The following is a 24,013-nucleotide window of genomic DNA, read 5'->3' on the forward strand; positions in this document are numbered from 1 at the left end:
TTGGGGAGGTACCCGTACTGGAAAAGGTTTTCATGGGTAATGATTCAGAATGACTGAAAGAAATCACAGTGAACCTAGAAGATGTGGTAGGCCTGATTGACAAACTGAAGAGTAGTAAATCACCTGGACCGGATGGTATATACCCCAGAGTTCTGAAGGAACTAAAAAATGAAATTTCAGACCTATTAGTAAAAATTTGTAACCTATCATTAAAATCATCCATTGTACCTGAAGACTGGAGGATAGCTAATGTAACCCCAATATTTAAAAAGGGCTCCAGGGGCGATTCGGAAAACTACAGACCGGTTAGCCTGACTTCAGTGCCAGAAAAAATAGTGGAAAGTGTTCTAAATATCAAAATCACAGAAGATATAGAAAGACATGGTTTAATGGAACAAAGTCAGCATGGCTTTACCCAAGGCAAGTCTTGCCTCACATGTCTGCTTCCCTTTTTTGAAGGAATTAATAAACATGTGGATAAAGGTGAACCTGTAGATGTAGTGCACTTGGATTTTCAGAAGGCATTTGACAAAGTTCCTCATGAGAGGTTTCTAGGAAAAGTAAAAAGTCATGGGATAGGTGGTGATGTCCTTTCATGGATTACAAATTGGCTAAAATACAGGAAACAGAGAGTAGGATTAAATGGACAATTTTCTCAGTGGAAGGGAGTGGGCAGTGGAGAGTGGAGTGCCTCAGGGATCTGTATTGGGACCCTTACTTTTCAATATATTTATAAATGATCTGGAAAGAAATACGAAAAGTGAGGTAATCAAATTTGCAGATCATACAAAATTATTCAGAGTAGTTAAATCACAAGCAGATTGTGATTGTTGCATCCGTCGGTCTTCGACGGCTTCGCCCCGCCTACCTCTCTCTACTTGCGGCTCCTCCCACTCACCTTGGACTGATGGCCGCCATGGTGTCTGCTTGCCGTTCTCTCCGGCATCCCCGGACCGGCTTCGGTGCTGCCTCCTGCCATTCTCCTTCAAGGTACCTCTAGGGCGCGTGCGCATGCCGCCCTCATCTTTAACTTCACGTTGGCGCGAACTTCAGGGGTGTCCCCCTGTTCTGACATAATGACTCCAGGGTATATCTGCCTACAGTATTTGCTAGCTCGTTGAGTTAGCAACAGGATTCGTATGGATTGGATTTGCTCTCCGTTCATAAGCTACTCTGCCACTCCAGCTCTATCTGGAACTCTTACTACCTTTCGGAGTCACCAATGGGGTACCGGTTCCTCGGGGGCCTCTCTGCTTCTTTCAGGTTTTATCAGGAAACCGGTACTCGCTCCTCGAGGGCCCATGTTCCCTGTGTCGCTGCCTGCTTCCTCTACCCTTCTACTTGGAAGAACTAACTTACATTCACCATCTGTGAGTACAGAAAACATCTCTCTCCACAGTACTGCTTGGCTGGAACCAGGTACTCGTTCCTCGAGGGCCTGCTCTCTGCTCCAGTGCCAGATCTCTCATCTAGTGGAATCTCTGCTACTGCTACTGCTACAACATCGCTGAGTCTCTCTGCTCTAAGGGATCAGGTACTCACTCCTCAAGGGCCTGCTCTCCCTATCTTGTAGCTCTACTATTTCTATTTGGGACTCTGTATGCTAATCTTATTGTGTGCTCATAACTCTGTCTCTTTCCACTACAGCACTGCTCTACAGAGGATTTGCTGTTCCAGTGTTCTGTAAGAGACGCGCCCAGCCGGGCTCTACAACCACTACTCACTACTGCCACCCCTGGTGGTTCCATAAACTGTTTATTAAAAGATTCAAATCTGTGTTTGTCTGTCCGGAGTTTAGCCTGACACTGTGGTCCCTCACGGGACTGCCTCCTGTGAGCGTGGTCAGCTGCCACAGTGTCCAAGGATCCACCCAAACACCATTAACCATAACAGTGATAAATTGCAGGAAGACCTTGTGAGACTGGAAAATTGGGCATCGAAATGGCAGATGAAATTTAATGTGGATAAGTGCAAGGTGATGCATATAGGAAAAAGTAACCCATGCTATAGTTACACAATGTTAGGTTCCATATTAGGTGCTACCACCCAAGAAAGAGATCTAGGCGTCATAGTGGATAACACATTGAAATCGTCGGTTGAGTGTGCTGCGGCAGTCAAAAAAGCAAACAGAATGTTGGGAATTATTAGAAAGGGAATGGTGAATAAAACGGCAAATGTCATAATGCCTCTGTATTGTTCCATGGTGAGGCCGCACCTTGAATACTGTGTACAATGCTGGTCACCGCATCTCAAAAAAGATATAGTTGTGGTAGAGAAGGTACAGAGAAGGGCGACCAAAATGATAAGGGGAATGGAACAGCTCCCCTATGAGGAAAGACTAAAGAGGTTAGGACTTTTCAGCTTGGAGAAGAGACGGCTGAGGGGGGATATGTTTAAAATCATGAGAGGTCTAGAATGGGTAGATGTGATTCAATTATTTACTCTTTCAGAAAATAGAAAGACTAGGGGGCACTCCATGAAGTTAGCATGAGGCACATTTAAAACGAATCGGAGAAAGTTCTTTTTCACTCAACGCACAATTAAACTCTGGAATTTGTTGCCAGAGGATGTGGTTAGTACAGTTAGTATAGCTGTGTTTAAAAAAGGATTGGATAAGTTCTTGGAGGAGAAGTCCATTACCTGCTATTAATTAAGTTGACTTAGAAAATAGCCACTGCTATTACTAGCAACAGTAACATGGAATAGACTTAGTTTTGGGGTACTTTCCAGGTTCTTATGGCCTGGATTGGCCACTGTTGGAAACAGGATGTTGGGCTTGATGGACCCTTGGTATGTTCTTATGTTCTTACCTGATAATTTCCTTTTCCTTAAGTTGGATAGATAGATTCAGGACCAGTGGGTTATGCACCTCTACCAGCAGATGGAGATGGAGCAAACTGATGTCGTATTATATATAGTCCTGCAGTGACATCAGACTTCCAGTATTCTCTTCAAAAATAACTGAGGACAGTCTAGCAAAAACTTGATTAAAAACAGAAAACCATTTCTGTACTTAACCAACAAGAAACACTGAATTCACGCAAGAATGTATGCATACTAGTCTAGGGACTGGATGCACACTTACCAGTAATCCCCTGGAACACAGGAGGACCATTACACAATCATTCAGCAGCCGAGGGCGGGAAGCTGAATCCATCTATTCACCTTAAGGAAAAGGAGATTATTAGTTAAGTAGTCATTTCTCATTTTCTAGCATGTAGATAGATGGATTCAGAACCAGTGGGATGTATCCAAGCTACTCCCAAATAGGGTGGGAGGCTGCTCATGGTCCAGTCAACACTGCAAGTACAAAGGTTGCGACCTCCAGACGATAATACCTGGAAAAGGTGTGTAAGGAGGACGATGTTGCAACTCAGGAAATGTCGACGTAGTCAACAATCTAACCTTCACCCATGACACTGTCTGAGCCCTAGTGGAATTAGCCCTAAACTTAGTAGCAATGGTGTTTCAGCATCCACATACGTGACCGTGATCACCTCCTTAATACAGCGGTCTATTGTAGCCCGCGAAGCTGGTTCACCCTGTTTTCCTCCACCTTGAAGAACAAACATATGATCCATTTTTCAAAAAGATTTAGAAACCTCCAGATACCTCACAACTTGTCTTCTGACATCCAAGGGATGCAACAGGTGATATTCTTCTGCATCTCTTTCCTTATCCAAGGACAGCAAGAAAAATGGACTGATTCAAGTGAAAATCTGAGACCACTTTAGGCAACTATGAAGGAACATTAAGCAGCTGTATCGCTCCTGGAGTCACCTGGACGAATAGCTCCCGGTAAGACAAGGCCTACAGCTCGGAAATTCGACGTGCAGAACAAATCACCACCAGATACACTGTTTTCAAGGTCAGTAACCACAAAGAAAGGCTACGCAGCGGTCAAAACATAGGACCCAGCAAGAAATCCAATACCAGGTTAAGACTCCACAAAGGAACTGGTAACCGCAAGGGAGGATGAAGATGCTTCCCTCCCTTCAAGAAATGGGCCACATCAGGATGAGATGATAAGTAATCACCATTTACCTGGCCCCTGAAACAGGCAAGATCCGCTACAGATTGGCCACTGTTGGAAACAGGATGCTGAGCTTGATGGACCCTTGGTCTGACCCAATATGGCATGTTCTTATGTTCTTACCTGTACCTTCAAGGAATTAAGGGCCACCCTTTATTTAACCCATCCTGCAAAAAATCCAAAATGAGCAGGATCTCAACTGAATGAGGATGAACATCTTGATCCTCACACCAAGCCACAAACTCTCGCCAAACCCGCACATAGACTAAGGAAGTGGAGAACTTTCGAGCTTGTTGCAAGGTGGCAATCACCACAGAAGAATATCCATGCTTCAACAAGTGAGCCCTCTCAAGGGCCATACCATAAGGCAAAACAGAGTCAGATCTTCATTAAGGACATGCCCCTGCTGCAACAGATTCCTGTGTGGTAGAAGACAAAGGGGGGTTTCTACCAGGAGTATTTGCAGATCTGCATAGCATGGTCTTCTGGGCCAATCCAGTGCCACCAAGAGCACCATCCCCTGTGGCCTCCGATCCTTTGAACTATTCTGCCCAACATGGGCCACGGGGGAAAGGCATACAGCAACTTGTCTTCTGGCCAGACCTGCACAAGAACATTGATATCCAAGCATTTCGGATCTCTCCTGCAACTGAAGAATCAAGGAACTTTTGCATTGCGAGAATTTGCCAGTAGGTCTATAAACGGAAGGCCCCAACGATCCAATAACAGCTGGAATGCCTCATCCAGCAATACCCATTCTCCTGGGTCCAGACTTTCCCTGCTGAGAAAGACTGCTCTTACACTGTCTTTTCCTGTAATGTGTGATGCCAAAATTACCTGAAAATCTATTTCCGCCCATTCCATAGTTGGTCTATCTCCTGTGATACCTGCTGGCACTTGGTTCCTCCCTGCCGATTGATAAGCCACTGTCATTGTGTTGTCCGTCATTATTCAGACCACTCAACCCTGCAGTCTGCTGCTGAACTACAAGCACACAGCCGGACCGCCCAGGCTTCCAGCCGATTGATGTTCCAGAGGAACCCCTCTGGATTCCAGCACCCTTACACCATTAGTTCCTGACAGTGGAGACTTGCATCTGTCATGAGTACCAACCTGTCTGGCAATGTCAGGGAAACTCCCTTTCTTAGATGATCTGCTTGCAACCACCACTGGAGTTGAGAGTAGACTTCCATTGGCAGGTGGAGCCAAATCGAATAGTCCTGAGACTGTGGGTTCCAACGAGAAAGCAGGGAGTGCTGAAGTTGACACATATATGCCCTTACCCATGGCATCACTTCCAGGGTTGCTGCCATCAACCCGAGTACCTTTAGATAGGACCACACAGTCAGACATACAGTGCTTACCAAGAGATGCACTTGAGACAACAACTTTTGAATATGAGCTTCTGGCAGAAAAACATTACTCTGCATCGTGTCAAATCACACACCCAGATACTCCAATGACTGAGATGGCTAAAGACTGTTCTTAGCTAGATTCACCACCCAACTGAGCTCCTGTAAAAGGGAGATCACCTTGCGGGTCACCAGACAGCTCTCTTCCAGAGACTTGACCCAAATCAACCAGTCGTCTAAATACGGGTGTACTAGTATTCCATCCTTTCTCAGTTCTGCCACTACCATCCCCAGTAGGGAGATGCACATCCACCACCTGCTGGAGATGGAGAATACTGGCAGGCTGATGTCATTGTAGTACTATATATACTGTGACGTCAGTTTGCTCTGTCTCCATCTGCTGGTAGAGGTATATTACACACTGGTCCTGAATCCATCTATTCATACACTAGGAAAGGAAGCATTAGAAGGCCTGAAGGCTGGTGCAGGTTACGGAAGTACTAGAATGCCCAGAGGCCAAGGGCAGAGCTGAGCAGGACAGGAAGGCTTAAGAGCCACAGAACAGGGCAAGGAGGCCAGAAAGGCCACAAGCAAGTCAGAGGGCCAAGGAGGCCAGAAAGCAAGGCAGGAGGCCACAAAAGCCACAAGCAAGGCAGAAGGGCCCCGGCGGCCACAGGGCAAGGCAGAAGGCCAAGAAGGCCATGCAGCAGGAAAGCCAGGCAAGTTAGATCAATGCAAAGAGCCAATATGATTTGATGAACAGGCAATGAGTTGTGAGAGAGGCAGGGATAAATAGGGCTGGAACTGCAGTGTCATGGGAGCATCAAGGAGGTGGCTAGGATGGGAGCAAATGTGACTGCATGAGGATCTCTGCTGGTGGGGAGGCTGCCTAGTAGCTGGGATCGTGACAAATTGGGGCTAGTTCATCGGCTACAACCTCAATTACCGTGTGCCAAGCTTGAATCATGATATCAAGAGAGTCATCTTGTAGGTTTGTCATTTTAGGACTTGTTTTATCTTTAAATATTTTTGAGTAAATATGCACACACTTGAGAATGGAGGTTGCTGGAGCATCTGTTGAAGTAGAGGGGATGATTAAATCTAAAGTGATATTTATCAAAAAGTGGTCAGACCAGGGCACATAAGAAACAGATAACTGTAAAGTAAAAAAAAAAAAAAGGTCTAACATGTGTCATGTTTTATGGGTAAGGCAATCAATGTCCTGCTCCCACCCATAGGCATCCAAATACTCGCAAGGATGTGAGTGAGGGATCTGGTCTACATGGAGATTAAAGTCACCCAAAACAAGTGTTTTGTTCAGATCAAAATAAAAATAATCAATTTAAACTTCATATGCTCTTTCAAAACAGCCTGATGTTAAGGTTTTCCCTAAAGATACAGATTTTTTTTCTCAGGATACAGATACAGAGGAAGAGTATTCCAAAAATTTGGAGCTAAATAGGAAAAACACATCTCTATTGTATGCTTCAGATGAATTTCTCTAGGAGTGCAAAGTCACAGAAATGACAGTTGAGATAAATATAATAATCTTGCAGGCTCATAGGAACTAAATGATATGCTAGATAAGAAGAGGGTCCCCAATCTAAGTGCTTTAAAAGTTAAGCAACAGATTTTAAAAAAGAATACAGCTAGTGATAGGAAGCCGGTGAAGTTCTAGTAAAAGAGGTGTAATGTGGTCAAAATTCTTTTTTCCAAAAAGAAATTTTGCTGTGGTATTCTGAATGATTTGAATTTTATAAAGGATAGCAGAAATGAGGCTACAATACATGGAATCGCAATAGTCTTAACCAGTGGTCCGCAACCCTGTCCTGGGGGCCCACCAGCCAGTCAGGTTTTCAGGATATCCACAATGAATATGCATGAAAGAAAATGTGCATGCTAGTTGCATCCAGTGAGAAAGCTATTTTTCAAAGAAGAGTTTAGAGAAGAAGACCATCAGGAGACCCCCAACCAGAGTATCCACCCTGGGACACGGGTCACAGGAAGGTGAAGATTGGGAGTGCTCTTCTGGAGTCAGGTACTGTCTGGGAAAAGGGACATCCGCTCTTGTTAGATGTTGTGAGCGCATCCACCACGCCGCTGACGAACCGAGGGCTTGGAGGCCTTCAGGTTCTGCTACGAGCACGAGAAGCGTGGTCGCCTCTAGAGCAGGAGAAGTGAGCCCTTGGGCCACGGTGAGACTCAGGGAGGAGCCCCAAGCCACACCGTGGGAGGTGAGCTGGTGCAAGCATGGAGGGCTAGGCAAGGCAAGGCTGAAGCAAGGACTAGAGAGCAAAGTCTGAACCTCAACCAGACCTGCATGCCCACGGCAACCAACAATGCAATGTTGATTGATGAACGGTCCTCCGACTGTTCCAAGCCCTTTCGGACCTGCCGCTGGGTAACGGCATTGGGCAGCAGGCTGGACAGAGAACGAGGGCAGACAGAGCCCTTGGAACACAGAAGACATCACAACGAAGACTGCAGCGAAGACATCATAGACGAGGGCTGAAGCAGAGACATTGGCACTGTCCCTCAGGGCACCCTACTCAGCCCACCAACACGGGTGGACCCAATGGGCTGGTCGCGGACCACCCTGTCCCACTGCACGCCCTACACAGCCCAGGAAGGCTGGTCACAGACCACGCTGAGAATGGGGCAAGCGCAGGGAAGAAGCGGGTTACTGCACTCCTGGCAGTCTGAGGCAGGATACTGCATTCCTGGCAGTCTGAGGCAAGCTGGAACATCAGGAACTGGGACAGGAACAAACATCTAGGAACATCTGGAACCAACATCAAGGAAACAGGCAGAGACACAGGATAGGGAGCCATCAAGACAAGCAAGACCACAGAGGACCTGGATCAGTCAACAAACACAGACAACTGTGGAACCCAATCCAAATGCAAACAGGATCTTAAGTGAAAGTCCTTTTATACTGCTGTATGCAGGCAACTCCCTGGGAGGAGTTCACCTGGACCGCCCCTATAACTGCAGTGGAGAGCTACGGGCTGGCCCCTATGGAGAAGGGCGTGGCCGAACCAGGAAGTCCAAGCAGAGCCAAGCAAGCCACAGGCAGGCCTCAAGAACAGTGAGGCCTCCCAGGCCCTGGAGCAAGTCCTGGATAGTTCGCAGGCGAGGCCCTGGCTTCGGAGCGGCCTCCAGAAGAGAAGGTAAGATGCCTCCTATGGCGCAGCTACAGGAGGGATCGCAACATTAGGATACCCTTGGGAAGACATTCATTTCACACTATGGATGGATTACAAGTTCCAAGTTTCAGTAAAAAGGGACACTTCCACAGAGGGATACATAATTTAAATGTGTACTACATCAAAGACAAGGAATCTGGATAATATTTGGACATTTTATTTGTACATTTAATTGATTTTCCTCCAATCAATATCAGTAAATATTATTTTGATCACCCATCCAGCGAGTCCTGCCTGTTTTATCCAGGTACCTGTCCTGAGGAGCAAGACAGATAGATGGACAGACACACATACACACATACACACAAGGTTTCCCTTGCCTGGGCCACAAAGTTTATCATTCAAACCCACAGATAGAATTCACCCCTGGGAGAAAGAAGAGTTGGTAAAAAAAAAAAAAGCAGAAGAGCTAGCCCACGTAAAGAAATTTTTTTTATGACCCTATGGAATAAGCAATATTCCCCATAAAAGGATTACATATAAACAGTGCATCATGGCAGAATTTAAGCCAGCAGACGGCACTGCCCTATCTGGAGAAACTGCAGAGGCTGAAATCCTGCCTCAGCAAATTTAAGAAATAAGGCCAAAGAAACCTATGAAATTGTCAGAGACCAATACCATGAGAAGTGAGACAAAGCCTGGGAAAAGATTCAAAGTGATATGTGTAACATTAAAAGCACAGCACGTAAAAAAGCTGTGAACCATCTTAAGTCAACTTACAGAATCTACAAACTCCTGTCATAAGCATTACCTCACTTTCCTAGCATAGATAAATTCAGACAAAACCTTACAGAAGCGTGATCTTCAGTTAAGCATTGATCAAAAACATGACAATATGATCAGAGAGATTATAGCTGATGCAGAATCTCAAATGGAATGTTCAAAAGTGATTCAAGTTCTCTAGACATACCACAAAATCCTCAAATTGGTGCATCATACCTTGTTCAACAGTGCAGCGGCTGCTAAAGCATGTGCTGAAGCCGCACAAGTACTGGTATCTTATAGCAGGAAAGAGGCAACCTTAAAATTAGAACAAGCTAGCGTGGAAGAACAGGAGCAGAATGCTGCCACCACCACTGCTGCATGCAAGAAAGCAGAGTTGGAGGAAGAGGAGCAGAATGATGCTATGATAACATAAAAAAAAGTCTTGTAGCTGTGCACAAAACAGAAGTTTCACCTGTGGCAGCTATACATTTTACCCTTCCTACTGCCACAAACAGGAAGGCAGAAGATACAGATAGACAATGTTCTTTGCAAACAAAACCTCACCCTCTAAATAAGTGTCATGGCTTCAAAGAAACGCAGTTAGGCGAATCTAAAAACTTGCTCAAAGAATTAGCAATCTGCTTCAGATGCTGTTCTTCCACAAATCACTTCTCTAAAGACTGTAAAGCAACCATTAAGTGCATAGAGTGTGACAATGACAAATGTTATTTTCCTGCACCCAGATACTGCAAAAAATCAACTCCCCCAAAGCTTCTACCTTGTCTCAAAGGATGGCAGGGAGGGAGATGAAGAGCAGACAGAATTCCCAGAAGTCATTCCTAAATGCACTAAAGTTTGAGGAATATGACATAATGGCAAATCCTGCTCAAAATCCATGCTGCACTGTAAACCGATATGATACCTCTGGTGAACATCGGTATAGAAAAGCAAATAAATAAGTAAGTAAATAAATAAATAAATAAATAAATAACATATGCCATGTTAATTAAGGTACATTCTAAAGGACAGACATCCTGAGAGATCAGTAAGGATATATGCAGTCATGGATGATTAGAGTAACAGATCACTGGTCAGGCAGAGTTCTTTGACTTGTTTAACATATAGGAGGATAATTCTCCCTACACACTGAGAATATGTGCAGGGACAATAGAGACCACTGTGAGGAGGGCAAACGGTTATGTGATAAAAGCTGTAGATGACAGAATTGAGATATCTCTCCCTACTCTTACAGAATGCAAACAGTTACTAGACAACAGAAATGAAATTCCTTCATCAGAAAGTGCATGGTATCAGCCCTACCTGAAAACTATAGCCAGTTGTATTCCACCTTTAGATCATAATGCAAAGATCTTGCTTCAAATTGGTAGGAATATGCTGAAACTTCATAAGGTTCACCAGCAACACAATAGTTCTCACAACACTCCTTATGCCCAAAAACTGGACCTTAGTTGGGTAATATAAGTGACATTTGCATTAACAGAGTAAACAAGCCATATGGCTTTGATGCTTTCAATACCAGTGTGCTAGAAAATGAACATATATCTTTTTCCAAGCCATGTCCTAATCATTTCTTCATTAAAAAATGCCTGGCTGCAAAGAACAACCAGGTCATGCTGCATAAACCTACTTGAATATTTTCACAATAGAAACGTTGGAATGATATATGGGCAGGCTAACATGAAGACTTTGGCTCAGGACTTTGGTCCACTCAGTTTATCCAGAATCCTTTGCTTTCTTGGCCTAACTGAAACTGCTGGCATACAAGGAACTCAGACTGACCTGAGCGTGAATGGCTACTGGGAGACATCCGGAATGAATTCAGACCTAGCCAGATATGATGAAGGGTCATGAGGTCACAACAAACATATGGACCAACTATGTTCTCACAGAATCTTGTCTCGTCTGAAGAGGCCCAGTGTAACTGGATATTCCCATAAGATTAGGAGTCTGATCAAAAGACTGGCACAGGAGTGCACAGAAGTGACAGAACAAAGAACTACTAAGAACTACTAGACTGATTGATAGCCATCAGCAGACACATGTGGGTCTATGCCTAATTGGATCTTAAGGTGGGAGGTGGGACCAGGGAGGCTTAGCCATAGGTCGTATGATTTGGACATATGACATGTGGTACCTGATACTCTATGCAGTCCTATTAGGGATCATTGTATGTTTTATCTATAAAAAGTCAGCCCTCACTTACAAACGTTGAGACAGACATGCAGGAGAACATTCTCTCGTTCTGTCTCCCAGAGGTCTCATAAGATTGGCTTTTAATATTAAATAAACTTAAATTGGTTTGTATTAAAGTTGGACCTCTGTGTATTATTGAAGTAGCACAGTTAAGCTACTTTTAATGGCACTAACAAATTACACAGGAAGCACAGTGTTCCAGATTACAAGAGATTATAAAAAACCTATACTTTCAATGGAAGATAAAGAATTCTTGAAAAAATGAATAAAGAATTATTCAAAGATGAGTCAAACAGCTTGGTGGCACCACTTCCATTTCGAATGTCCAGACCTTGGCTTCCTGTTTAGGTTTGCTTTCTTGCATTGGACTCTTGAGAGAAAACCAGAGACAAAGTATAATTTTGCAGCCTTCATGACCATTTGACAATAGTCATCAGAGCCTGCTACACCACTAAAAGGAGAAGAGTGCTCGTTATCTTCCTACCTTTAACATATATCATCCTCAGAAACCTGGTCAAATCAGGATTGTATTTGATACAAGTTTTCAGTTTAAATTAGTTTCTCTGAATGATATACTTCTTACTGGACCAGTCTTAACAAACAGCCTTTTATGAGTCTTAATCTGTTTCAGAAAAGAGCCTGTTACTAGGGATCCAAGATGGCCACTGACGAATGAACAGCTGACGCTGAGCTCCGGAGCTTACCTTTCTAGTTTTGCTTACCTTCCTCGAATATACTTATTTCCTGAAAGCTTTGTTGGCATTAATGCCACATACGAAGCGTAAAGCAAAAATAAGAAAAATAACTTCAACTCCGATTCCATCTACGAGGCAGCCCCGGATTGAGGAGGTCTTCGCCGGACTGGTGCAGATGTTGCCTGAGGGAGGGGCCGCTGGCAGTTTCAGCAGAGAGCAGACGCTGAGCCCCCTGGCCATTGAGACATCACTGAGCCCAGGTGCGCCTTCTACACCGGATCCCTCGCTCGGGAATTTGGGACTTGAGCTGATTTCAGCTGCTCTGCTGGAGGAAAGAACGGCTACGGAGGAAGACACTCAGAGAAGGAGTGACGGATGTACACTACCTTCGGAGAGCCTGAAATCAACGGGCTCCAGGGGTCGAGCAGACGAAGCACAGCATTGAGCCGAGGAAAGAGGTTTGCCCTTGGAAAAGAGAAAGGGAGAAGGGGAAATACGTGTTGTGTGTGAAGTTCCTGAACTCAATCCTACTAAAGTAACATTAGCAGAAATTCTGAAGGCTATATCATTGATGGAAAAGTCGATTACATCATTGACTTTAATAATGAAAGAAAGTATTGAAAAACATCAGAACATAGAAAATAGAGTTGAAAAAATGGAAGCTTCTATCATGGGTGTTGAACAAAAGGTGGTAGAGTTGGAAAAAAATCCAAGGGAACTTGATTAAATCTGAAAATATCCAGATGATAAAAATGGAAAATCTTGAAAATTACCTAAGAAGAAATAATCTAAGAATACTCAATTTTCCTTTTTGAGGCTACTTTTAAATATTAAACCCGATTGTCTGCCTTCAGCCTCATTGACTAATTTTAACCATAGTTGTCTTATATGAAACTCCTCAAGTCTCTTGACCTGTATGTTTTGTCTTGATTAGATTGTTAGCTCTGTTGAGTAGGGCCTGGCTCTTATGTGTTGGTTGTACAATGCTATGTACGCCAAGTAGGACTATAGAAATGTTAAGTAGTAGACGTAGAAATACATAGAAATGACGGCAGAAGAACACCAAACGGTCCATCCAGTCTGCCCAGCAAGCCTCGCACTTTTTTTTTCTCATACTTATGTTACTTTTGGCTCTTAGTAACCTTTTGGTTCTATTTCCCTTCCACCCCCACCATTAATGTAGAGAGCAGTGTTGGAACTGCATCTAAGTGAAATATCTAGCTTAATTAGTTAGGGGTAGTAACTGCCGCAATAAGAAAGCTACACCCATGCTTATTTGTTTACCCAGACTATGTAATTCAGTCCTTGTTGGTTGTTGTCTATATATAGATCCACTTTCCTTCATTCCCCCTGCCGTTGAAGCAGAGAGTTATGCTGGATATGCATTGAAAGTGAAGTATCAGACTTTCTCCCCTGCCATTGAAGCAGAGAGCTATGCTGGATATGCATGAAGTATCAGTTTTTCTCCCCTACCGTTGAAAGAGAGAGCTATGCTGGATATGCATTGAAAGTGAAGTATCAGGTTTATTTCGTTTGGGATAGTAACCGCTCACAAAGATATTGAACAGGACCGGTCCCAACACCGATCCTTGTGGTACACCGCTTAAAACCACTCTCTCTTCAGAGAGAGTTCCATTTACCATCCCACATTGTCTTCTGTCTGTCAACCAGTTTGCAATCCAGGCCACCACCTCGGCACTCACTCCTAAGCTTCTCATTTTATTCACCAGTCTCCTGTGCAGGACTGTATCAAAAGCTTTGCTGAAATCCAAGTAGATGACATTGAGTGCTCATCTTTGATCCAATTCCTTGGTTACCCAGTCAAAAAAGTCAATCAGATTTGTCTGACAGGATCTTCCCCTGGTGAATCCATGCTGCCTCTGGTCCAGCAATTCTCCTGACTGTAGATAGTTCACTATTCTCTCTTTCAACAGTGACTCCATTACTTTTCCCATCATTGAAGTGAGATTAACTGGTCTGTAGTTACCAGCCTCTTCTCTGTTCCCACTCATGCGTATAGCAGAAGCATGCTACCTATCCAAATAAATTTTGACTTAACAAAATAAATACATGTATTTTGAAAATACATTCTGTGTATCCCTTAAGAACTTCATAGATGCCTGGAAATACTTTTATTCAGACTTTCACCTCATCTATAGCAGAAATAAATTTATGCTGCTAATATACCTGGACATATGCTTAGGCACGTAGGTACATGCGCACATATCTCTTGGTCCTGTCCCAGAATGCCCATGCCCATCTACATTCCACCCCTTTTTTTCCTGATGTGAAATATTCACACATCAATACTTATGTGCGTATGTGGGCGACTTATAAAATTGGGTGGACATGCACATGTGCTAGATGCATGCCCAACTCTCAATTTTGGCACGTCTGGCTTTTAAAATTCCCCTTATAATGAGGAAAAGCAACAAGGTGAAATCAAACATCTTGTTTTAATGTTTTTTTTACTGTATTTGTATAATCATTATGGGGCAGATTTTAAAAGCCCTGCGCGCCGGCACATGCAAAGCCCCGGGACGCGCGAAAGTCCTGGGGCTTTGCTTGGGGGGCGTGTCGGGGGTGTGTCGGGGGCGGCGTGGCATTCGGGGGCAGAGCCGTGGGCATGGTGCCAGCCCTGGGACGTTCCGGGTGCGTGACTGAGGCCTCTGAACCAGCCCCCGGGCCAGGGAATGGCGCACTGGCAGCCCGGGCAAGCGTAACTTTCTGCACAAAGGTAGGGGAGGATTTAGTTAGGGCTGGGGGGTGGGTTAGGTAGGGGAAGGGAGGGGAAGGTGGGGGGGGGGCTGGAAAAAAGTTCCCTCCGAGGCCGCTCTGATTTCGGAGCGGCCTCTGAGGGGACGGAGGCAGGCTACTCGGCTCGGCGTGCACAGGTTGCACAATTGTGCATCCCCTTGTGTGCGCCGACCCTGGATTTTATAACATGCACGCGAACAAATCTACGCCCATGCATAACTTTAAAAATCTACCCCTATGTGTGTTCAAATTGTAAACGGCTATGGGCTATGGCATTTAACGGTATATACATTTTAATAAAGATAAAGACAATTTTCTCTTCACAAAGAGAGACAAATGGATAACAAAAATTCAGCTGGTAAGATTGCTGGTGCTGCCAAGCTGGAGAAAAGAACCATGAGCCCACTCAGTGGAATAATGAAGACAAAGAGAACTCTTAAAAAACAAATGATGGTGATTGGAGGATGAGAGGGTGCATATAGGAAAGGAGCCTGAAGAAGACAGCTTTTGAAGCTCTGTGGGGCTGCAGAAGAAAATGATCTTGGTGGACAAAAATGAATTGAGGAGAGCCCTGGGCCTTTTCTATAAAGCTCTGGAAGAATCCATCCATTTAGCCCCAAACACAGACCCATATGTCTGAGTCGATGAACTGCTGATATTCAGAGAATAGTGCTTACACCTTGCACAATTCTGGAGGCAAAAAATCTTTAGGGTCTCGATGTTTCAAGACAAAACCCACACCACTTCAAGTACTGTATATTTATTTCATTAATTCAAAAGGATAAATGTAAAAAATATTTGTGGAATATAAGTAGCATTTTTCTTACCTAAACAGATCTTTGATCAGACCGTCCTCAAATCTCTCACAGAGATTGTTAAGTAATCGCTCATGCTGTCTATATAAACAGATGTAATTGGTGACGGGCAACGATTGCTGTGAGAGGCACGTAATAGTTTCCACCATGTTGTATTGGTTGATGTGCAGTCTGAAATAATTCTCAATAGATTTGTCCTCTGTTATAATTTCCTGACCCTGTAACAAAAGGACTACAATTAGTATATTTTCTTTCTGCAGGATTGTTGGTTAGGTTACCAGCACACATATGTCAACTAAAATCATTGTTCAATATGTTTACAGTAGCAGTTAATCATAAACAACACTATTTTTGGTCATGTTAAATACTGTCATCAAAAAGAGTTCTACAAAACTTGTTCTTGATAGTTGCATATTCTTTGGATTTTACCTTCTAATCTACCTTACAAATCAGTAAATTGCTTGATCACTTCTGAATTGTATCAAGGTTTTAGCCACCAGAAGTATGAGTATACACATACCGAAGACCTGTCTCCCAATGAAAGGGAAAGGAATCTGCCACTAGTTTGCCTTCTGTCTGGAGCAGAACACTCGAGCCTTTCTTGTCTGGGCTATTGAAAGTAGATTCAGCAAAGGCATTTGTCTTTTGTAAGCTGAAATCTACTAGCATAAAACAAAGAAAGCTTAGGGATTCCAGCATAGGGCCGGATTTTAAAAGGGTTACACGCATACCCGCTCCTGCGCACGCTGAGCCTATTTTGCATAGGCCCGGTGATGAGCGCAAGCCCCTGGACGCATGTTTGTCCCGGGGCTTGAAAAAAGGGACGGGGAGTGGGCAGGGCGGTCCGGGGCAGGACCAAGGCATCCGGCACAGCGGCCGTGCCAGGGGATCGCGTGCCGGCACTCGGCCGGCACGTGCATCTACGCCTGCCCAGAGGCAGGCGCAACTTTAAAAACAAAGGTCGGGGGTGTTTAGGTAGGGCTGAGGGACGGGTTAGGGAGGGGAAGGGAGGGGAGGGGAAGTTGGGGGGGGGGGGCAGAAGCAAATTTCCCTCCGCGGCCGCTCCAATTTCGGAGTGGCCTCAGAGGAAACAGGGAAAGCCTTCGGGGCTCCCCTAGGGCTCGGCGAGCGCAAGTTGCACAAGTGTGCACCCCTTGCGTGCGCCGACCCTGGATTTTATAACATGCGCGCGGCTGCACACGCATGTTATAAAATCGGGCGTAGATTTGTGTGCGCCGGGTTGCGGGTTGTGCGCGAACCTCTTAAAATCTGGCCCATAATTTTTATACTGTCCATATAAGTTTTCATTAATTCTGATTCCCTTGAAGGTAACTGCTAAGCTGTCAATTTTGATGTGTTTTAGTTATTGTTATACCTAATATGATTACTACTGAATTATAATATATATCTGTATGATATTTACGTACTCCACTTAGCAAGAGGGTCTCATTATAGGCGGACATATAAAAGATTGCACATAAAAATAAACATTTCACATAGGTGAAAACATCATAGATTGGACAATCTTAGAATTAATTCCTGATATCTTTTTGATCCTTTGGCATAGTCTAGAGCAGTGGTCCTTACTATTTTTGAAGTGGGGGTTGCTTTGGATGTAATGGGGCGGGAGCTGGGCCAACAAAATTTTCCTAGGTAGGTCAACAGGCCAATGACACTGCTGACTGGCATAGAACGATGACATCCCATCTCTACCGATGCTTCCCGCCCTGTCCCACCATCTCTCAAACATCCCACCCTGTCCCACCACTCTATCTCTCAGACATCCAATCCTGATCCACCGTTGTCTCAACTCCCAACCTTGTCTGTTTACCCATCACCCTGTCTTACAATTTCTCTCTCTCTCTAAAACCCCACACCTTTTCTCCACTAGAGGCTCAAATGATTCTGAGGCCCTGAAGACCCCTTTTTTGAAGCCATTCTGCTGGTTATTTCTGCCCATCCCCCACCTCACTGACCTCTTAGGCTCTGATTAGGTGCCTTACTTGGCCATTCTGCTACTTAGGGTGAAGTATAGGTCACCAGAAAAGGAGTAGGGGCTGGCAGTGTGCATAAGAACATAAGATAGGCCATGCTGGGTCAGACTAAGGGTCTATCAAGCCCAGGATCCTGTTTGCAACAGTGGCCAATCCAAGTCACAAGTACCTGGCAAGTACCCAAACATTAAATAAATATCAAGCTACTATTGCTTATTAATTAATAGCAGTTTATGGATTTTTCCTTTAGGAACTTATCCAAACCTTTTTTAAATCCAGTTACACTAACTGCCATAACCACATCCTCTGGCAATGAATTCCATATCTTAACTATGCGCTGAGTGAAAAAGAATTTTCTTCATTTTGTTTTAAATGAGCTATTTGCTAACTTCATGGAGTGCTCCCTAGTCCTTCTATTATCTGAGATAGTAAATAACTGATTTACATTAACCTATTCAAGTCCTTTCATGATTTTGTAGACCTCTATCATATCCCCCTCTCAGTCGTCTCTTCTCCAAACCGAACAGCCTTAACTTCATTACCTTTTCCTCATAGGGGAGCCGTTCCATGCCCCTTAACATTTTGGTCGCCCTTCTATGAACTTTCTCCAGTGCAACTGTATCTTTTTTGAGATGAGGTGACCAGAAGTGCACACAATATTCAAGATGCGGTCTCACCATGGAGTGATACAGAGGCATTATGACATCCACCATTTTATTTGCCATTCACGTCCTAATAATTCCTAAAATTCTGTTTGCTTTTTTGACTGTCGCAGCACACTGAGCTGACGATTTCAATGTATTATCCACTATGACGCCTAGATCTCTTTTCTGGGTGGTAACTCCTAAGATAGAACCTAACATTGTGTAACTACAGTAAAGGTTATTTTTCCCTATATGTATCACCTTGCACTTGTCAACATTAAATTTCACCTGCCATTTGGAAGCCCAGTCTTCCAGTTTCACAAGGTCCTTCTGCAATTTATCACAATCCGCTTGAGATTTAACTACTCTGCATAAGTTTGTGTCATCTGCAAATTTGATCACCACTCTCATCATACACCTTTCCAGATCATTTATAAATGTATTAAAGAGCACTGGTTCAAGTACAGATCCCTGAGGCACTCCACTGTTTACCTTTTTCCACTATGAAAACAGGCCATTTAATCTTACTCTCCATTTCCTGTCTTTTAACCAGTTTGCAATCCACAAAATGACATCGCCTCCAATCCTATGCCTTTTTAGTTTTCTTAGTAGCCTCTCCTGAGGGACTTTGTCGAATGCCTTCTGAAAATCCAAATACACCACATCTACCGGTTCACCTTTGTGCACGTGTTTATTCACCCCTTCAAAAATTACGATCCCAGATTATGCTGGGAAACATTGAAAGCGGTATTAAGGGGGAGAAATTGTTTCCTATTTGAATTATGAAAAGAAACAATTTGTGCTTAACTAAAGGGAATTGTTAAAAGAGATTGAGCATCTTGAATCTAAACATAAAACTGATTGTTCTCCAAATACTTATTTATTTATTTATAACTTTTATATACCGACATTCAAATGAATATCACATCGGTTCACATACAACTGGGGAGCCAAAACTAGTTGGGAATTAACAGGGATTCGTAAGGAACGGGGGAGAGAATGAGGAACGGTCTAAGGGACCAAGTGAGTATAATAGCAGGAGGATACAGCAAACTTAAACAGCTTTATAGAGAAAGCAACTATATTACATATTATATTTACAAAACTGTATGACAGTCAAAGCAGTAGTACTTATAGGACCTTACAAGTTACTAGGGATCAATTGGCTAAATGGCACTCCCAACATATTGAAAAAACGTTTAGATTCACAAAACAAAAATACTATGAATGGGGAAATAAATCAGGAACTCCTAGATTAAGTGGTAAATCTGAAGAGATCCTCCTTTATTATAAGTGCTATTTAGGGATTCTCAGACACCCCTATTAAAGAAAAAACCTGTTGCTGCAGTGTTTTCAAATATGCATCTGTTAGAACACATGGCAGCGCCTGGAACAGATAGCTTAACCTGGGTAGATAATTCATTTTAATCACCGCTATTCTGCCCATCAAGAAAAACTGAAGTCTGCCCTATTTACTGAGGTCTGCTTTAAGTGAACGGGTTAGGGGTTCATAATTAACTTTAAGTAGATCCTTTTGATCTAAAACTAAATTTATCTTGAGATAGAAACTGGTCTCTTTGTCCATTTAAAGGGATAAGCCTGCTTTAACTTGCTACATTGGGCTGGTGTCAAGCCAGTTGGCAAAATCTCTGATTTGTCCATGTTTATTTGAAAGCTGGACACCTTCCCAAATTCCTTTATCTCTCCTGCCTCCTCTAAAAGGGAAGTATCAGGGGTGGTCAAGGTGAAAATGATGTCATCTGCACATAATGAAATTTTATATTGTTGCTTTCCTATAACTACTCCCTATATTTCCATAGATTTTCTAACCCTTTCCACTAGAGGTTCCACACTAAGTGTGAATAATAGAGATGTGCTTCGTTTTTTTCTACCGGGTCGTTTTTCGGTTCGAATACTTCGTGGTATAATTCGGGTCTTCTCGTTTCGTTTTCGGGTCGTTTGCCCGAAAACGAAACGAGAAACCCGAAACGAGAAACCCCCTCCTGACCCCCCCAAGGCTTGCCAATAATCCCTGGGGGTCCAGCAAGGGTCCGAAAGCGATTTCGTTTTCGGCTGCCAGTAACCAAAATGGCGCCGATAGCCTTTGCCCATACTATGTCACAGATGCTTTCGGCGCCATTGGTCAGCTCCTGTCACATGATAGGAGCACAAGATGGCGCCGATGGCCATGTGACAGGGGCTGACCAATAGCGCCGAAAGCCCCTGTGACATGGTCGTTCGGGCTATTCGGCACCATTTTGGCGCGCGGCTTGCACTGGCACGAACTAGGGCACGGAGGGCATGGCAAATGGAAGCCGGGACTCCGCTGGACCACCAGGGATCTTCGTAAGTCTTGGGGAGGGATCGGGGGGTGGTGTATTATAATTAATTTAAATTTGGGGTGGTTTTAATAAAAAAAAATAATTTTTGCCCCTCTCCCCAGGCAAACCCGAAAACGAATTTTCCCCCGAATTGCGGGGAAAATTTCGTTTCCGGTTTTGGGGGCTCCGAAATAACGGCGTTTATGTCGTGTTTCGGATACTCCGAAACAGAAACGAATTAGGAAATTTTGTTAAATTTCCTAAATAGGGCGAAAAACGAACCACATCTCTAGTGAATAATAGAGGTGACAGGGGGCACCCTTGTCTTATTCCCCATTTAATGGTGAAGTGCTGGTATAACTACCATTGATTTTTAAGCATGAAAGGTTCCCTATATAATTCTTGTACCCATCCCAGAAAGTGTCCGCCCATCCCCGTCTTATCCATTACTGCAAACAGAAAAGGCCAGTGGGCCCTACTGAAGGCTTTTTTCACGTCCATTGTTAATAACAAAGACGGAGTTTGCCTATGCTGGACCACCAAGATTAAATTGAGGCTCTTCCTTATATTATCTGAAGTGGATCTCCCGGGTATAAAGCCCGTCTGGTCATTTTTGATAAGGGTGCATATCACTGAATGGAGGCGATTGGCCCGTATTTTTGCCAGTAGTTTGAGATCCAAATTGATCAGGGAAATAGGCCGGTAAGATCCGCAACTAGACTCGCCTTTGCTGGGTTTAGGAAGAACGATTATCCCTGCCATATTCCCATATGGCAATATCCGGTCCCCCTCTCTAATGTAATTATTATTAAACGGTTTTTATTGTTTTTAAAATAGTAACAAATCAAAGGGAGAGTGGGGTGATTCTGAACCACTCCCCCCACATTCAAGACAAAAAAACAGTTTAACAAACTCTGTGCCCCCTAATATCCCCCACATTTTACCCCCCCCCCCAAACCCCAGTCCACTTGTAAGTTCCAATCTCCACTAATAACGATAGCTTCAGCCACCAAATGAGGCTAGTATAAATTCCCAGTCAGGAATGACCATCCGGAATCACTCATTGAGGATAGAACTGTGAGCACGCTGTGGAAGAGACTAAATAAACATCCCAGACATCCAGGAAATGCTTCTTGTGACGTGGAGAGAGTCGCATTGCTGCTGCATCCGGGAGCATCATACGGTGAAAACAATTGTGCCAAGTCCAATAAGAGGGAGGCGACGAGTCCCTCCAGTGTAGTAGAATGACCTTCTTCCCCACTAAACATGCTTTACGAATAAGCAATCGAGGTCCCAAACCATGGATTCGTAGAGGAGAAATGCAACCAAAAAGTAACCACAAGGGTGAAACAGGGATGTGAACCCCTACCAATAATGTGAGGTACCGAACCACCTTAGTCCAAAGACCATATATAGTAGGGCACTCCCAAAAGGCATGTGATAGTGTGCCCAGGGCATGTCCACATCGTATACACGCCGGGGAAGAGGAAATTTTAAGATGAAAGGCTCCTTGTGTCGAAACATAGCTCCTACGTAGAAATTTGTATTGCATTTCCCTAAAATAAGAATTCACTGAGATTTGGGAAACTCGCTTAAAAGATGCTTTAATTATATATGCAGTGACTGTGAAAACCCCATCCCCATTCCATCTATCTACTAAAATGGAACACGTGTCTACCACTGTCAGCTGTTTTAGAAGCTTATAGTATTGTGATAGCGAAGGCACCTTCTCTTTTTCAAAGGAAAAAATGGTATCAAGAGATTGGAAATGTGAGGCCTGTCTAATGGAGGAAGGAAGGGATCCCACATAATGCTGCAACTGCAAGTACGGGAAGACTTAAGTAGCAGAAATGGCATAAATTTCCCTAAATTCGGCAAATGGTAGAATTGTACCCCCCCGAGTCAGGACATGTCCCAGTAAATGGATTCCCCGAGCCCGCCACCTCTGATAGACTGCTGTCTGGGAACCCGGAGTAAAATCAGGGTTTCCCTGGATGGAGAGAAAATAGGCACAGATATGTGGAACCTTCAACAGACGTGTAAGCTTAACCCAAGAAGACCGAATAGGTCTGGTAAGCACATTCTGTACCAAAAACGTGGGTAAGGTGGCAGCTGGAGTCTGCAATACAAATTTAAGAGAGAAAGAGGTGGTCAATTGCCCATCAGCGGATAGATTAATAACAGTAGATCTATCCAGCAGCCAATCCCTGATCACCCGGAGATTACAAGCCAAATTATACAGGGCTAAGTCAGGTACTCCCAGTCCCTCCCTGCCCCAGCGCTCCCGCATCCAAACCAGGGGAATGCGAGACTTCCCCCCTCTCCAATAAAATTTACGCTGAGCTTTATCTAGTTGTCTAAGCTCCACGGCGCATAGTTGTAAAGGTAAAGTTTGAAATAGATATAGCCATTTTGGCAAAATGTTCATTTTGAAAAGGTGAACTCGGCTCCCTAGGGAGAGAGGTAAATGTGCCCATGTTTGTAATTTATCCTGGGTATGGAGTAACAAAGGGAGCATATTTAATTTGTATAAATGTGAGAGCACACATAGTATAGTAATACCAAGTTATGTAAAGGAGGGTCCCGTCCATTGGAGGGGAAAATCTTCACCCCAATTAGCCTGCAAAGAACCCGGAAATGCCAAGGCCACCGATTTACCCAGATTTAAGCGAAGGCCTGAAAAAATCCCAAAGGCCCAGAAAATATGGAGTAAGAGTTGAAGGGACTTCTGGGGATCAGTAAGGAAGACTAGAATATCGTCCGCGAAAGCGGCATATTTAAATGTAGAAGATTGGAAGCGCATACCTTTAACTGTTTTTGCCATTTGTATTTTTTGCAACAATGGCTCCAGTTGGAGAACAAATAAAAGGAGGGAGAGAGGGCAACCCTGTCTAGTACCCCGTGTCACCAAGAAGGCCTCAGAATTGGAGCCATTCGCTATGACAGTAGCTTCAGGAGCCTGATAAAGAAGTCGGACCACATTAAAAATAAGCCTTCGAATCCCATTTGCTGCAGAACCCAAAAAAGATAGTCCCATTCCACCCTGTCGAACGCGTTTTCAGCATCAAAACTAACAGCAAGGAAGGGCGCACCCTTCTGCTGACACATGGGCATAGCTGCCAGCACCTTTCTAATGTTAGTCAAGGCATATCGCCTTCGGACAAATCCAACCTGATCCTGGCTCACAAGAGAAGGGAGTATGTTCGATAAACGATCTGCCATAATTTTGGCTATCAACTTTTGATCAAAATTTAGTAATGAAATAGGTTGGTAGGAT

The 24,013-nt window shown here is 43.9% G+C and overlaps 1 protein-coding gene across 1 annotated transcript in view; it reads right to left on the bottom strand.

Moving 5' to 3' along the window:
• Positions 1-24,013, bottom strand: part of CFAP61 (cilia and flagella associated protein 61) — an 826,389-nt gene that overhangs the window by 110,015 nt on the left and 692,361 nt on the right. The window contains exon 25 of the mRNA XM_029593764.1: positions 15,790-15,995. Coding sequence (XP_029449624.1) covers positions 15,790-15,995 — 206 coding nt within the window. The remainder of the gene's footprint in view (positions 1-15,789; positions 15,996-24,013) is intronic.

Source organism: Rhinatrema bivittatum, chromosome 3, assembly GCF_901001135.1.
Source record: "Rhinatrema bivittatum chromosome 3, aRhiBiv1.1, whole genome shotgun sequence".
Taxonomy (NCBI): Eukaryota; Metazoa; Chordata; class Amphibia; order Gymnophiona; family Rhinatrematidae; genus Rhinatrema; species Rhinatrema bivittatum.